Source organism: Taudactylus pleione, unplaced genomic scaffold (genome assembly GCF_031769625.1).
Source record: "Taudactylus pleione unplaced genomic scaffold, aTauple2 ptg000092l, whole genome shotgun sequence".
In the NCBI taxonomy this organism is placed as follows: Eukaryota; Metazoa; Chordata; class Amphibia; order Anura; family Myobatrachidae; genus Taudactylus; species Taudactylus pleione.
The window spans coordinates 9,286,640-9,304,307 of record NW_028284494.1 but is presented as its reverse complement, the minus strand read 5'-3'; the positions used below and the strand labels follow the sequence as shown (position 1 = coordinate 9,304,307).

The 17,668-nt window shown below is 40.3% G+C and overlaps 1 protein-coding gene across 1 annotated transcript in view; it reads left to right on the top strand.

Annotated features, from left to right (window-relative positions):
• NDUFS4 (NADH:ubiquinone oxidoreductase subunit S4) overlaps nt 1–4,174 on the top strand; it is a 138,010-nt gene extending 133,836 nt beyond the window's left edge. Inside the window, exons 4-5 of the mRNA XM_088469487.1 lie at nt 171–244; nt 3,956–4,174. Of these exons, the coding sequence (XP_088325613.1) occupies nt 171–244; nt 3,956–4,059 (178 nt within the window). The 3' untranslated portion in view covers nt 4,060–4,174. The remainder of the gene's footprint in view (nt 1–170; nt 245–3,955) is intronic.
• Nucleotides 4,175–17,668: the final 13,494 nt, after the last annotated feature.

The following is a 17,668-nucleotide window of genomic DNA, read 5'->3' as shown; positions in this document are numbered from 1 at the left end:
CCACTGGTTGTAAACTACACCAGACATTCGCTGTATATCTTGTGCATCACGCTAACCATTTGCTCCAGCTGCTAATGAGAAGGTGGAGACCTGTTTAGCAGCATAATAATAATGTAAAAATGGGTTTCTTAAAAACTTTTTTTTCCTAATTGATTTCTTTTTTTCTCTAGTGCTGATCCTTTATCTAATATGGTTCTGACCTTCACTTCTAAAGAGGATGCCGTTGCCTTTGCTGATAAAAATGGTAAGTAACCTCAGTGAAGTATAGTTTCTTGTAGCGTGAATTCATTATTTCCATGCTCAGAATTTCCTGCCTACATTGCATCGGATAGGGTGAGGTTCGATGGAAGAGGAGCACAGGCCATAGGATTTAAATTACATGTCACAAATTTTACTTATTTAGCATTAGTTACCATTATTACATTATTAGGGGATCAGTATGATATACCACCGGCCGCATTCAAATCCCGACAGCGGGAACCCAGCAGGGGGTAAAGTCCTGAAGCTAAAAAAGTTAAGTACTACTAAGCCTATTCTACCCCTTAACTAAGCCTATTCTACCCTCTAACCCTAACCAGTGTTAGGCGGTAGGGGGTTAGTGTTAGGCACACCTTCAGGGGTGCCTAACACTAACCTCCCCCCACAGTGGCTAAACCTAACCCCCCACTTCCCCTAGTCTAACCCTCCCGGGGTCTGCCTAACCCTGTCCTCCCCGGGAGCCCTAACCTAACCCTTCCCCCCTAAGCGTCTGTCCGCGCCCAGCTTGCCTTCGATCGGTTTGCCTGATGTCTGGCTCCCGGCGTAGGTCTAATGACTGACAGTCGGGAAGCCGGCAGTCGCCATTGCGACCATCGACTTCCTGACTGCATCCCCATTATTAGGGATACATGGTTTGCCCTCTAGGAAGCAATGTATTCTAAAGCATTAGTGTTATGTCTTTCCCCAAGCCTGACTAGCCATGTGGGATGGTCTTTTGAAGGAGATATGACAGTGTTAATAAATAACTTCTAAGCAATTGACAGACTACAGTGGCCCTACTCTTATGCTGGGTGATATATATCGCCCGTATCAACGATTGATCTATTTATTAGGTCGGCCCTGCAGCATAGCCAAAGCCGAAATATCTCAAAAATATGTCTGTGCACCTGGCTGTGTGTATGGGTTACCTGCCCGAGCACCCGTACATGGAAACATAGAATTTGACGGCAGATAAGAACCACTTGGCCCATCTAGTCTGCCCCATTTTTAAACATATTGGCCCTGATTCAGACCCACTTGCGAGCGGCTGTCCGCTCGCAAGTGGGTCGATGTTCTGCACTGAGCATGCACACGACGGAGGGAGCTCCGTCGTGCGCATGCGCCAGACGCGACGAGCGAAGGAAAGTCCTTCGCTCGTTGTGTCTGATCAAAGGGGGCGTGCTGTCGATGTTGATTGACAGCACGCCCCCTTTGGTAGGCGTGCCGGGGGCGTGCCTCCCTGACGGGGGCGTTCCCACGGGAACGCCTCCCGTCAGAAGCCGGCCCACTGACATCACTAGTGATGTCAGTGGGAGTGATTTTGGCTCTGATAGAGCCAAAATCACTCCGGAGCTTGCGGTTGAAAACCTCAACCGCAGGCTCCGGCTCGCAGTTTCGATGGTCGCGATGGTCACGACCATCGCGGCCATCAAACTGCACGCTCGTATAGCCTGTGGGTGGTGACCCACAGCTATACGAGCGTCCAGGAGGACGCTCCATTTTCATGGAGGGCGGCCCTCATTCAGAGCGTGCGCTCTGCTCAGAGCGTACGGCTCTGAATGAGGGCCTTAGTCTTTCCTGGTGTGTTTTGTGGTGTAGACCTTGCTCCATTTTAGTTGCCCTTCTTTGTACAGTCTCTAATGTATTAATATCCTTCTGGAGATGTGGCCTCCAGAACTGAACACAGTATTCGAGATGAGAACGTACCAATGACCTATACAGTGGTATTATCACTTCTTTCTTTCTGCTACTGATTCCTCTCCCTATGTAACCAAGCATCTGACTTGCCTTCCTCATTGCTTTGTTACAATGTTTGCTTGACTTTAAGTCACATGAAATTGTGACTCCTAGATCCCTTTCCTCTTCAGTAGTTTCCAGTATAGTGCCATTAATACTATATTTAGCCTTTGGATTTTTGAGACCCAAGTGCATGATCTTGCATTTTTTGCCATTAAACTGTAGTTGCCACGTTCTTGACCATTCCTCTAGTCTATCTAGATCATCAATCATTTGTTTTACCCCACCTGGTGTGTCTATCCTGTTGCATACTTTTGTGTCACCTGCAAAAAGGCATAGTTTCCCTTCAATACCATTTGCAATATCACAAATAAAGATATTAAAAAGCGATGGTCCAAGGGCAGATCCCTGAGGTACTCCACTGGTAACAATTCCCTCCTGAGACTGCACTCCGTTTACTACAACTCTGTTTCCTATCCTGCAGCTATGATCTTATCCATTCAACTATCTTTGTATCCAAATTTAAATGCCCACCCATTTGTGATGTCAGTCCAGACACATCGAGGTGCCGATTAGTAAGTATATGTATAGCTTGGGCGTGGTACAAAAGGTCGACACCAAATGGTTGGCATCCAATGGGTCGACATGGACAAAAGGTAGACATGCAATAGGTCGACATGGACAAAAGATCGACAAGTGCAAAAGGTTGACACATGGTTGTTTTCTTGTTTTTTTTGTAACTTAACCCTAACCCTCCCCCAAGTGCCTAAACCTAGCCCTAGCTGGGTAAACACTGACTGATATATTGGCCGATCAATTGATCAGCCAATGTTTCTGCTGCCCGTCGCCCAGTGTGTACCTGCGATATGTCGGTGAACGTCGGCGTTCACCGACATATCGCATTGGCTGTGCTGCACAGCCGAAGGACAGATATGTCTGTAGACATATCTGTCCATCGGCAGGTGTGTACGGGCAGTCGGCAGACCGTACACACACAGCGGCAGCTGCGAGGAGGGGAGCGGGACACGCCCCCTGGTCGCCAGGACCTGCGGGCTGGCACAAATGTTGGTTGTTCAGTGTGTACGAACAACCATCATCTGCAGATATATCTGCAGATCACTCGATCTGCAGATATATTTGTATAGTGTGTACCCACCTTAACCCTAACTCATTGCCGATCTTCTATCCGGATACCATATAACTAGAACGGTGGTTCTGTTTGCTGAACAGTCTGTCAGCCTAGTGTGTACCCAGCATAATAGTAAAGAAAAGACCAGACACTACACGTAATCCTCATCTAGCATACACAAATGGAAATGGTTCTGCATTAAATAAGCCATTTCGCTAAACATGGGAGTGGTATTTTTTTTTATTTATATTTTGTTTAAAAGTTATCAAATAGTTTTTGTGTTGTTAATGGGGGCAAGATTTGTCTTTAGCGAATTACCTGTTTGCCCGGCTTTTCTTTATAAAAAGAATATGTCTCAGACCAATGATCCACTTATGTTTTGTACAGAATAAGCCTGCAAATCTGTTTCTCCAGTAGTCTCGCACTACAACTTTGCAAATCGAGGATTATATGATTATTTTCACGTTTCTGCACCTGACAATCCTACTAAGGCTTGCAAATTATTTGTGATATTTGCATTAGCATAAAACCTTTCTCATGTTTTTATCTATGGGCCCTTGAAAATTCGTCTTGTCCAGCTTGCTGTTGCTGTTTCTCTGTGACAGTGACCCTTACCTTATTAACATCATCATAAAACTATTTTGTGCTACATTTCTATTCAGTCTCTCCATGCAGCGTGAATGTTTACAAATTCATTATATAAATTGTTCATTTGAGCAGCATTGTCCATGTGAGCTAACGTAACTAGAAGCTACTTTTCAAAAATATAACATACTGGACGTTTTCTGTGTTTGAGTTTATGTAAACAGAGAGACAGAATAAACTAAACTATAGTATATATAATTTTTATAGGATGGAGTTATGAGCTTGACGAGAAGAGGATTCCAAAACCAAAATCCAAGTCTTATGGAGCAAACTTTTCTTGGAACAAGCGGACGAGGGTATCCACAAAATGAATTGTTATTGGCCATCCGTAAGTCTGACTATGAGCTAAGTCAGCTGTCCTGTATTTATAGAACAAGTATAATACAACTCTTAATCTCCTAATAAATATGACCTTTAAACTACAAACACATTTTGTGGTGTCTATTTAAAATGTTTTTGATGTTTCAAATTGAGCCTTTGATAAATTTATCTATATATAGAGGCGATTTAGGGAGTTCATAGCTCTAGGAAACTGCTCAACGCCAAGTCCGGTAATAGATAGAGTCCAAATAAGCTGCAGCATTCAGTAATGTGACAGTATTTTCATAGACATCCAGTAATCCATCAAGAGACATTCTTGCTTTGTTCTAGCTCCTGGACTCAGCAGTGGGTCCTCTTATGTTTCCTTCCTCGCTCTTTACAGTCAATATCAATATGCTTTTATTGTTTTCATTGACACCCTGGTCCAGGGTCGTTTTTAAGTGGTGATATACTCCAAAATCAATTAAAGAAATGAGTCTATAAATCTGATTTTAATCTACTCAATTAGGCAATATGTGAGACAATGGGGCAGCATGGATGGTGTAATGGTCAGTATTACTGCCTCACAGCGCTGAGATCCTGGGTTCATTTCCCACCATGTGTAGAGTTTGTACACTCTGTCCATGCTTGCATGGGTTTCTTTCCACACTCCAAAAATTACTGGTAAGTTAATTGACTACTGACAAAAATAAACCCTAGTAGGTATGTGTGTACACATGTGGTGTGTGTGTGTGTGTGTGTGTGTGTGTGTGTGGGGGGGGGGGGGGGTTAGGTTTACGTAGCATAGCGGGGTTAGGTTTGGGGGGGGGTTAGGGTCAGACACTAAGGGGGGGGAGGGTTAGGTTTAGGCATGAAGGGGGAGGGTTAGGGGTTTGGGATTGTTAGGGTAAAGCTACAAAAAAGGAGGGTTAGAGGGAGAAGGAAGGAGGGTAAGGATACCAACCATCGTGATGTCGATATTTTGACAGGAGGAATCCCGGCAGCTGCCATTATATACCGATTCCATATGAACTAGTGCAAGAAGTTTGTCACTCTTCGCATAAATAAGAAAGTCTTAAAATGGACCAGTAAAAGATATTGTTGTCTTTTCCAATCTGACATTGCTAGTTAACAATAATGAGGATATTTTTCACAGTTTATACAAGTATTAACACAGGTCATGGACTAAAAGCAATGGAAGCCGCCTCTCCTATTCAGGGGAATCAACTTCTGTGCTTGTGCTGAGTATTTCCTCCTACAGGCGAGACACTTTTACCCTTGGTGCAGGATAGATATTCAGCTCAGCATCTGAAGTGCTATAGAGCGAGACCCAGGAAAAAATGGAGAGCGGTTATTACGCCACTGCTTTGCTCCAATAAGCAAATAAGACACTCGGGACAACTGACTTCTGGGAAATGGTAATTATAAATCCAAGACTGCAATGATCTGCTTTGCCAAGTTCTTCATGAGATGTGCAACGTAGCTTCACATTCATGTTACAAAAGTTACAAATACAATAAAATGTGAGGATAAGTCATTTTCTATAGATAGAACCTACAGTTGGTGGACACCCAAAACATTGGGGTAAATGAAGGACATATTGATAGCAAGGACTTCGACGTAGATGTCTCTTAAGCATTAAGTAAGAAAATAACATCCCAGCATGGTCAGGGTTATGTCTAAATATGCTGGGCATCACTGGTTACCTATAATTATGGATGCCATACCTACAAGAGGAAGACCTCAGTGCCCAGAAGGAGCTACAGTGACCCAAAACAGCTAGAAAAAAAACACATAATCTACAAAAGGCAAAAGGAAAACTTACACTCTAGTGTTATGATATCTGCTAATTAATTTAAATTATGAGAAGTACAGGCAATGGAATACTGAGCAGTGGAGGAAGGTAATCTGGTCAGACAAACTCAACATGTTCTCAACACAAAGATGGGCTCTACAGTCCTGAGTGCTTCTTTACAACAGCAGAGTGTTCTGGTAGGTCTGAAATATTATGGGAAACGTTTTCCTGGCAAATCATGATTTAATTTAATTTTAGCCATTTCTCATGCCTGGTTGCAGCATCTCTTTCCCGAGAGAAATAGTCGTCTTCCTGGAGAACCGTCCACCCATCCACAGAGCATGTTTGGTCGTCAAGTTGTTTGAGCATGACACAGAAGTTATCTGCCTTTCATACTCCTCATATATGAACACAGTTCAGCATTTACAGGCTATTCTGAATAAAGGTGCAGACAGCGTTTTCTACTATAGTCAACTGGAGCAGAATGACTACCTTGTGGAAAAATAATGCTGCTCCCCTCATGCACAGTTCCAAACATTGGTAGACTTTATGCCACGCTGCATGCAGGCCATATTGCCCACACGTGATGGTCCAACACGTTTCCTTTTTTTTGTTTTTTTTGTATGCTACATGGAGTACAGAAGGGGTTGTCCATCGTAGGGGTCACCGTTGACGGCAGGTAACCATTGTTGGAAAACAGTCAATGGTTTAACCATTGATGGTAAATCTATCAGCTTTGAACGATCTACGGTTGCCAAACAATGACCATGGATGGACAACCCTAGATTAGAGAAAAGCTGCAAGGTAACTAGAAGACTTAAAAGTACAATTTATTTTTGTTTGTTTTCCAGTTTTCTTTTTGGATCCTGTCACTTTTCACTATTCTTACAATAATCTTTATATGGCTTTTTCCATTATTTCTATTGTAGATCTATCCATGCTTATTGTGTTAAAGATACACCCATGTATTAAAATAATGTGTTATGTTTGTATGTACTCCCCCATGTTGGTGTTTGTTTTTCTGGTTTCCTGCCACACTCCAAATACATACTGGTTGGTTAGGTCATTTCTGACAAAATTAACACCCATGTATGCATTTGCGTTTTAAGGAATTGATACTGTGCGCTTCAGTGGAAATGGAATGATGTGAATAATAAATAATCTCTGTACAGCACTGTGTAAACTATGGCACTAATCACTGTTATTATCCCTAATAAGACACTACCGCTATGTCTGTATGTAAATGTTCAGTCTTGTTTTATTACCATTTGCCCTCATAACAGTCCTTTTTCTATTTTCATCCTTCTCGACTTCTCTGCTGTCTTTGACACTGTTGATCACGTGCTTCTCCTTCAAGCGCTACATTTCATTGGTCTCTGTGAATCAGTCGCCTCTTGGTTCACCTCCTACCTCATTAACTGTTCTTTTTCTTTCGCTACCTCTAACACTACCTCTTCCTCTACCTTGATATGGTCCCTATTTGAATAATTAAAAAAAAAAAAAGTTGTCAATGTCCAGTCAGAAGCTAATGAATATTTGCTTATAAAAGTAAAAAGATATTATTTAACAGAAAACAATTAGAATGCAGATAGAGGAATACAATGTATTACAGATAAATGCAATTCAGACAATAAATTACATCATAGTACCATGTTGCAGCACGGCATGCCATGTACTTCAGTCAAAAAGTCCCTCTACTCCCCACTTTTGCAGGACTATTTATCCTTAGCTGTCAGATGATGTCATCAAATGTTATCCAGATGGTCATTCTTATCAACATCTGTGGATCCATCTTTGAGTCATATGGACATGTGCAGGTCTCTGTCACCCTACATGGCCTCAACCTATGTCCCACTTGGCTTTCGATCCCACTTGACTTATGTTCCTTCATAAGGGATGTAGTTGACATCCCAGCAGCCAGAATCCCGGTTCTGGAAACTTGACAGCAGTCTGAATTCCAGCTCCAAAATCCCGACCGCTGACATCCTGACGGTGAGTATTAGAGTTAGGCTGCGAGAAGGGAGTGTTTGGGTTAGACTGCGAGAAGGGAGTGTTTGGGTTAGACTGCGAGAAGGGAGTGTTTGGGTTAGACTGCGAGAAGGGAGTGTTTGGGTTAGACTGCGAGAAGGGAGTGTTTGGGTTAGACTGCGAGAAGGGAGTGTTTGGGTTAGACTGCAGGAAAGGTGGGCGTGGGGAGGGTTAGGGTTACCTCATTTTGTCGGGATTCTGACTGTCGGGGTGCCGCTGTCCGGTATTCTGACAGTCTGCATCCTGACCGCCGGGATACCATACCCAACCCCTTCATAAATGTCCAGGGACCATTTTGATAAACAGGCTTAATCCACGGCACTCAACCATCTGGGGTGCCCTTGGTATGTGACCACACAATTTACATTTAAAACAAAAATCATACAAACTCTACACTCACTTTTCAAACTAAATACAGGGAATGTTGGTTCCAAAATATTGCAATAATTTGTCCAGCTGGCCAACCACATCAAAGTCTTCCCATCTGGCCAGTCCCTATACTGACTCTCAAAAATATGAGCTTAGCTCTGCCACATTTGGGTCCAGCTAACGCACAGATCTTAAATGCAAATTATGCTTCTCTCATAAGTATGGGTCCTGGCTTAAAGAGACCACACCGAGGCATATCAATTAATTAGCACCTGGGAATAAACTGACAAAGTTTGTTTTACATTTGAAAAGCAGGGTGCCTAGCAAGTCTGACCACAAAACAATTTATATAAATAACAGGCTTAATCCACGGCACTCAACTATCTGGGGTGGCCTGGGTATGTGGGAAGACCTTCACGTAGTTGGCCAGCTGGACAAATTATTGCAATATTTTGGAACCAACATTCCCTGTATTTACAGTTTGAAAAGTGAGTGCTGAGTTTGTATGATTTGTTATATATATATATATATATATATATATATCATACAAACTCGGCACTCACATGCTTTTCAAACTGCAACTCCTTTGAACATAGGGAATGTTGGTTCCAAAATATTGCAATAATTTGTTAAGCTGGCCACCGCTTCACGGTCATTCCCATCTAGCCAGTCCCTACACTGATTCTCAGATAAATGAACTTGATCTGCCATCTTGGCCTCAAGCTTGCATACATTTTAAACAGAAAACTGGGTCCTGCCTTAAAGAGACAGGACCACACCCAGGGCTATCAGTTAATAAGCACCTGGAAAAAGAAAAAAGTTTGTCTTACATTTGAAAAACAGGGTGCCCTAGCAAGTGTGACCACAAAATTTAAATAAACGATGGTCGAGTGCCGTGGATTGAGCCTGTCGTTTATTGAGAATCAGTGTAGGGACTGGCTAGATGGGAATGACCGTGAAGCGGTGGCCAGCTTAACAAATTATTGCAATATTTTGGAACCAACATTCCCTATGTTCAAAGGAGTTGCAGTTTGAAAAGCATATGAGTGCCGAGTTTGTATGAGATTTTTTATGTAGATGGTGTGGTCACATACCAAGGGCACCCCAGATGGTCGAGTGCCGTGGATTGAGCCTGTCGTGTATATATATATATATATATATATATATACACACACACACAATGTGTCACATTCGTAATCCTAAATACATTGTGCTGAGTTTGTATGATTTCCTTTATATATGTATTATTTTTTATGTATGTGTGTATATATATATATATATATATATATACTGTGTGTGTGTGTGTATATATATATATATGTATATATATATATACACACACACAGTTACATTCGTAATCATAAATACCTTACTGTTAACAAGTAGTTCATATCCTTATACATAATCACATAAAAAGTAGCTTAGAATATCTTTAGTTTGTCTTTTGTGAATTGTTCCTAAGCTTGATACACAGACCCTTTAGCACGACAAACCCTAAAAACAATGTTTGGCAAGCTCTAAAAACAGAATTAGTAACCACTTTTGTAGGAGCTAGGTGATACCCTGAACCGGAATGTTATGTCTATTCAAATATTTTTACATTTAAAAGGAGTGAATTGAATACTTGGTAAAGCACTCCGTTATTGTTACTAGCCATTTTTTTATGCAAACTATTATATGCAAAATCTAATGCAAACTTTTGTGAATGCTGATAGAAAAAGTTTGAAATTGCACAATTATATAAAAAATATAAATTATATATATATATATATATATAACACATTACATTCCTGTTCACAATAGTGACTATTAAGCAGCAAACTTGATTAGTTGACATTTTATCAAGGTGCACATCATTTTCCCTACAGAAAGTAACAGGTGCATACATTTTTTGTGGATATAGTATATGGTTAAGGTTATTGTTTAAGCAAAAACCGGGCTTGAACAGGTGTTTTCCAGCACTAATGTGAGTTCTAACAGAATAAAAAGCTTTATGCTCCCAGTGAAAAATGTGCTGTATTGTATCATTACTCATTGCTAAAATGGAGGTAAAAATATCACAAATTGCTGTGCAAGTTATTTACAAGATTTGGACATATTCTAACAATTATATGAAATATTTAGATGGTAACCGTATTAGACCCGAGGGGAAAAAGTTGTAAGAGTAAAATTTACTGTTTATTTATAAAACAGAGAGAAGCTCTAATCATGAAAATTGTACATATAAGATGGTTAATTGCTAAAATGATAGATAACATAATAAAATTCAGGTCGTTTAGATCTTAAGCTGGCATAGATTTTATATAAACAAATAAGAGCACTGCCTGCTACAATTTGAATTAAGTGTCATTCAGGCAAGATTTCTAGCTTGTTTCTAAAGAAAATAAATGATAGTAATTAATGTAGACTGTTGTACATATTGAAGGGGAAGTTCATTCCTCCCCTCCCTGATATTGTTGAACTGCTGTCTGCAAGTTGAAAGCAAAAAGAAAAAATTGTTCAGTGTTTAAAAATTGTATTTTTGTCCCTCCCTGGGTAAAACTAACTTGTGGGCATCAATCCCTTCACTGCTGAGCCTATTTTGACATTCCAAAATCAACATCTGTAGTTATTATGCAGTACCCTCACAAATTATACATATTTTTTTTGTTTTCAGAAGACTTTTTGAGTTTTTTTTCAGAAAGTAGCATTATTTCTCCTCACACGGCAGCCTATCCGAAGTTAGCAAAAATAATATTTATTTTTTTTAATTTGTCGTTGAAATTGCAATAAAGTAAACTTGAATCTCTTGGGTTGTTTGTTTTTGTTTTGTTTTTTTGTTAACCGCCACCAGGATATACTGTGGTTCTTGCTTTAGTATTAATCCACTTTATAAACTGCAAAAAGCTGGGTTATATACACAGGTTTTCATAATATCATCTGCACTTGAAAATAATGATCTTTTTTATTTATTTTTTGTATTTGAAAGAAGTATATAAAATGTGTAGGAATGATATGTTAGCTTAACAAGGCTTACCATTTAAAAAAAAAAATAGACAACCTCCTGCATCAATTGAGAGGACCTTGTTGTTTGCTGATGCCAGCGTGATGGAGATCTGTACATTATAACCCCTCAAATCTCTACTACTTAATGCGTGCTGTGTGTTCTATTCTGGTGATCCACCTCTTTCAAATAAGTGTGCCCCTGAGCGTGTAGGTGCCAGGATGAGGCATGTTAAGTGTCCTCCTCATCCCTTTTAAATAAGTTCACCTACTGTGAACGAAACGCGTTAGTGGCTCATTTACCAAGATTATCAGGGACTTCTGACCCTACTGATGTGCATAAACTCTAACTGCCTGCTGCCTCTGTTGTCCGTCTATGAGACGTTGTTGTACACTGCTCCTGGCCGGGAACTTCTCCCAGTTTACAGCAGCTGATACAACTTCAACTGTCATCTGAGAGCGCCGAATTGTCTTACTGCACATGGATCCACCATCTTCTATCCCCTCCTTGAACATAACTAAATGCAATACAATTACTAATTACTGCTATTCAACTACTTGTTCTTTGCACTTATGAACTGTATCCTACATTTGCTGTCATATTGATACTAATTTGTCATCATTGCTGGCTTATGGACACAATAGATCATGAAGCAGGCTGGAAAGTCTAGTGGAAAATGACCTTGCTGAGATCAGTGCTATTAACTCCAATATCTTGCGGCTATTGATAGTATAACGATTACTGCATTCTAATTTTGTTTACTGTTTTCAAGTATATAGTTTATTTTTGATAAATGTTTAAACTGAACTAATTTAAACCGTTTTCTTTCTCCGTGGCTGAATAGTTTAACATACACACATTATATCCAAATTAAGGGATCTGAACAGTATAGTCTATTTGAAGCCCTGTTGCATAGCTTCACTAACCGCATCAATCTAATCCCTAGTATAGTACCAGCGCCAGATTTTTTACTTTTCTGACTACTACAACTTCTTCAGTATAGATTGATAATTGTCTAGTAATCACAGGTGAACACCAGAGGTTATATTTACTAAACTGCGGGTTTTTTGTAAGAGGAGATGTTGCCCATAGCAAAAAATCAGATTCAAGCAATTATCTTCTAGAACAGTGATTCCCAACCACGGTCATCAAGGCATACTCAGTTCTGGTTTCAGTGATATCCATGCTTGAGCAAAGGTGGTTAAATCAAAATAACTGAGGTGCACAACTATGACAATCCTTAAAACCTGGACTGTTAGTGTACCTTGAGGACCGTGTTGGGGAACCCCTGTTCTAGAAGGTGCTGAATAAGTAAGAAGAATCTGATTGGTTGCTATGGGCAACATCTCCACTTCTAAAACCTGCATTTTAGTAAATATAGACATCCTTTGAAAGAGCAGATGCTCCTTTTTCCAGTAAGGGAGACCCTTTAGTTATTGCCGTCGGGCTGGAAGAGAGTTCATCCTTAAAGAAGCAGTGTTTGGCCAAGTACAAAGCAGTTGATCGGGAGTGTTATGGGGTGTGATACAGGGGAGATTGTAAAAATTTATTTTTATTTAACATGTAGAACGTCTATTCTTTGCATAGACATATTGTTTTACTTTGTGTTCGACTTAATATCCCTTACAGGTTTCATAGAGCTTGTATGTACAGTAGTTTGTAAAAAACAGTCTGAACGAGTCTCTATTGTGCACGATAAAAACCCAGATTTTCCATGTATATAATTCTTATGAAGATGAATAACATTTGGTAAGCTTTTAAAACATAAAGGACTGATAATGATATACCTTTACTGAATAACTGAATAGGAGAGCTTTGCTAGTGTCAGGACCTGAGGATTTTTCTGTAACCGGACTGGAGTTTTCAGTGGGAGCCGGTTTGGCGGCTATGTGAATAAAACTAGGTGGTTTGATTTAAGTTCCTTTGCATGGAGTAAGGACTGAGTAGAAGAGCAGGCAAATAGGAAATTGTGAGGTGTGAGTCCTAGTAGATAACTAATATAAGGTAACCGGGCTGAGACCGGTATAGCAATATATAACCGTACTGGACCTGCAGTGCAACTGGTAACCAGGCTGGGACCAGCAATGCAACGGGTAACCGGGCTGGGACTGGCAATGCAACTGGTGGCAGATGAGTTGTGGCTGAGAAGATAAAGTTGTATTTTGGATTTGAGCCGAGAGAACTGCACAGTGTGCTACTGAGCACTTACTGGAAAGAGCAGTTAGTATTTGGTAGTTGAGCAGTGTAAACTGCAGGTGGTGATAGGGAGCACTTGATAGACTATAGCTGAGGAGCACTAATTAAAGTTTTTAATAGATAACTGGTTGCAGGCTGAAAGTAGCAATGCGACAATTGCTCTGGTATGCAGGTCGGAACTGCAGTGCTTTTGCATAGTGGAGCTGTGGATGCTTGTAGTCTGGAAACTACAAGTGACTGCACAGCTTTGCAGATACATGAGCCAGGAGTAGCTAGAAAACAAGCTTTCCAAGAAGACTAGTTGAACTGGCCAAGCACAGGTGCCTGGGAATGGTTTATATAGGGCACTCTGCATCAGGATTGGACACTGGAGTCATGTGAGAAGAAAGTCTCTATGAATAACTGCAAAGGTGTAAAGCTGGCCATACACCAGACCAACTTTCCTCCAACCATCCAACTAGTTGGTTGGAATGAAAATTCGGTAATGTATGGAAACAAATAACAATCATCCATTTGCTCCCACACACCAGAAAACACAAAAAAGGTCGTTCAGGCAAGTTGGTTAAGTCTGTTTGATTTAAATAACTTGTCTGAACAACAGCGTTTGTCAGTTTTCTGGTGTTTGGGAGCAAATGGCTGATTGTCATTTGCTCCCAGACATTACTGGATTTTCATTCCAACCAACCAACTAGTTGGATGGTTGGAGGAAAGTTGGTCTGGTGTATGGCCAGCTTAAGCTGACCTCAGGCAAGATGGTGGCACCCATACAGCCCTGGACTGCAATGACTGGCCAGCTGAGATATGCCAGCCAGTGAATCGGCAACACCAGGTGAGGAAAGTTTCTTTCTAGGTTAGTTTCTAGGAGGCTAAACTCCTTTCAGGTTGAAAAGTTAATTTTATAGAATTGTTAATGCGCGCAATAGACCAAATATTTTACAGATCATGTTTTTAGGGGGGGAGGGGGAGTTTTAACAACTATATTTATGATGAGCTGTCAAAGTGCTGCCGTAGGCTAATTAGTCTGTTTGTATTACGTGCAGGTGTAAGCATTACAAAGGCTGTAAAATACACACAAAAGCATACAACACATTTAACCATTTGCATTTTCATTTGACCGTGTTCAGTACATAGGGCTCATGCAGAGCGAGTTCTACGTCTGTTGGTGGAGAGCAAATTGCATGAAACCACCCTGCGCATGCCAAGGTCTGTGGGGCTCACAGTTGGGAGCAAACTCGATTTAAAAAAAAAAAAAGGAATAACTGCACCTTGGTAAAACCAGGAAACTTGTCAGGCCTGCAGTACAACATGAAGTGCTTAGCAAAATATATCTATAATGCATCTATCAGTAGACACAGACACTGGCCTCTGCATTTCCAGAAAACGGGAGGAGACGCCACAGTTATTGGGAGCACTGTCCAGGGCCGCCCATAAAAAACTGCTATAGCCTGTGGCTTAGGGTGGCACTGGGGGCGATGACGCTGGACCCGTTCTGCACGTGTTCATCGGAATTCTAAGCAAACAATCAGGTTTGCGTACACTAATCATTTAGTGTGTTTTTATTATTCAGCACAAATTCAATATTGTGATCACAGCATAAATCTGTTTAATTTTTAAAATGTAATTTGCTCCTAAGACAAATCAATAAGACTATTTTATAACAGAATACTTTTTTTCATAATAGTTATGTTTTTCACATAACTGCAGGCTTGGGAATAAGGACGTAGGTACAGTAGGTGCGGCTGATATGGGACCCGGGCCAACTGTGAAATAATTTGCATATATGCAAATTATACTGCCACTTATCCATTATGATTGTAAATTATCTAATGTTTGCCCTATCTGCCTGCTTAGTTTACATACACTATTGAATGAATGCTGATTAGCATATATTAAGTATTATATATATATTTTATTTTTATTTTTTTATATAACAAAAAGCATATAGTCTCCTTAATACTAATGGCTATGATATAATGTGGCCAAAATACAATACTGCCCCTAATTTTTAAATGGTGCCATGGCTACTTCTCTGGCCATTCTTCCATCAGGGAGGACAGAGAGAGCCAGCAAGGCTGCCCTGCTCTGCTCTGAGCAGTGGACAGGCCTGTGGAAGGTTTGGGCCCCCATAGGTCTTGCGCGGGAAGCTGTAGTTTACCTACAGATAGTATGAACTGTTAAAAGCATCATGGCCCATAGACTCAATAAATTGGAAATTTGCAGGTTCATTCTGAACTTTTTAACGATAATAGCCTCATGCCATGCTGGTCTGATCATGGGTATAATGTACCCACATGCACAAATCCTTAGGATGGAAGTAAGTGTCTAATAGGGTCTTGGACTAGTAGCATATGTATTAATGAGTTATCCAGTGCCAACCATCGTTACCCTGTATGACGTCCTTAAAGTATAACTGACGCACATGTTCCAGTTAGACTTTTGGGCAAAGTATGGTAGTCATTTCTGCTTGAGGAACCTCTACATGTATGGAATATTCTTTTTTGGCAAAACCACCAGACTTTAAAATCAAGCTGAATGTACCTAATGCAGTATTCTCGACTTCAGCCCTCATGCTGTTATGAGATGGCAGATAAAGCTCTTCTGAACAAAAGTTGTTTCCAGGTTCAGGTTTGTACCACATGTAATATTTTACACTTAATCAGTCCCTTCAATACACTTCTGCTCCAGAGAGATGTGGAAAGCCGTTAACTTTTTACAGCCTATGAGCACCAGAGCATAAATACTTTCCTAATGCTAGATACATTGTTTAGTTCTCTTGAATGGAACACGTACATATAAATTCCATGTTATGTCAGAAAGTACTATTCTAGTGCTGTGAAAAGACACTTTGGAGGAAAATTATTACACATGTTAAACATTCCAATTTAGGCATAATTAAATTAATTAAAATTATAAGCTGCACTTTTGGCATCTCCAAACTTACAGATTTTTTTCAATGCCCCATAGGGCTGCAAACTAAAATCGACAAGTCCGGGGTGACCCCTTAGATTTCGTTCTTTGAAGCGGCACAATTGGGGGAGGGGGATTGTTACTGTGTTTTTGAAAATAGGATAGTGAAATGTTCATTTAAATGTGAGGTGTTGATTTGGATTCATCTTTGCACACTGATTTAGTTTCTTGCCACTCTCATCAGTGTTAAAAAAAAAAAAAATTTTTTTTAAATTTTTAGATATTCCTCGACTTCTTCCGGTAGCTAGTAAAAAGTCAGCCAAAGCCTTTGCCAGCTACTACTATATGTCTAGAAAAGTCATTATTGTACATGTCAGTGAAAGGAATGTGAGAAGTCTGAAGGGAGCGCAGCTTATCTGGGTGTGTCTGCCCTCCACATCTGAAAGATGTCACACCTGTATCCAGGTGAGAGTGGCCCTTTGACAAGAGATGGGAATGACAGTGTTTTCCTGCACAGCAGCAGCTACTGGTTCTGAACACATTCCATCTAACTACAAGGTGGCTTGATGATATCCAAACAAACATTTCAACTGGCATAAACATTAATAGTCGTACTAGAGTAACCTGCAGTTAATGAAATAGACTATAATTGCCACTGAAGATAAATATACACCCAAAAGAATGGGGTGTGTTTGGATTGAGGGCCAAGAATGTGAAAATAACTAACTTACGCAATTCCTAACTTTCTTTAGAAAAGCAATCCTTACCAGCATTAACACAATGAGCCTGACAAATGATTTGTATTTTCCCAGTGACTTTATATATGGTTCTAAATTTATCGTTTGACATGAGGGAGGATGACGGTTACACTAAACGATGGATTTAGTTATATAGGTAATTTAGCTGACTTGTTCCAGACTCCAAAGTGATAGACTGTTACTGCAAGTTTATTTACAGGCAGCTCAATGGATTATGCTGTATAAAAAAGGAAACTTAATGATAGTGTTGATAATCTGAAGTCTAATGAACTGATTTCACATGGTGAAATGATTCGGGAAAACTACCGCTGACGACTTTTCGGACCGTAAACAATCTATACACCTTGCAAGGTGATCCTCAAAGGACGTTATCAGGATTGTGCAATGTAATGTGTGCAGACAGTTCACGGCACTTCCTAAGATAACAAATCATTAGGCTGTGTCTGGCATACCCAAAACAAATATTGATTCATGTCACTACAAATTTTTGCCAAAACACATGTCTGAAGGAAACTGCTTCCCTTCACATAATGTTTTACAAAGGCTGTACATGTCCCAGCTAATGCAGGCACATGGACTGATGG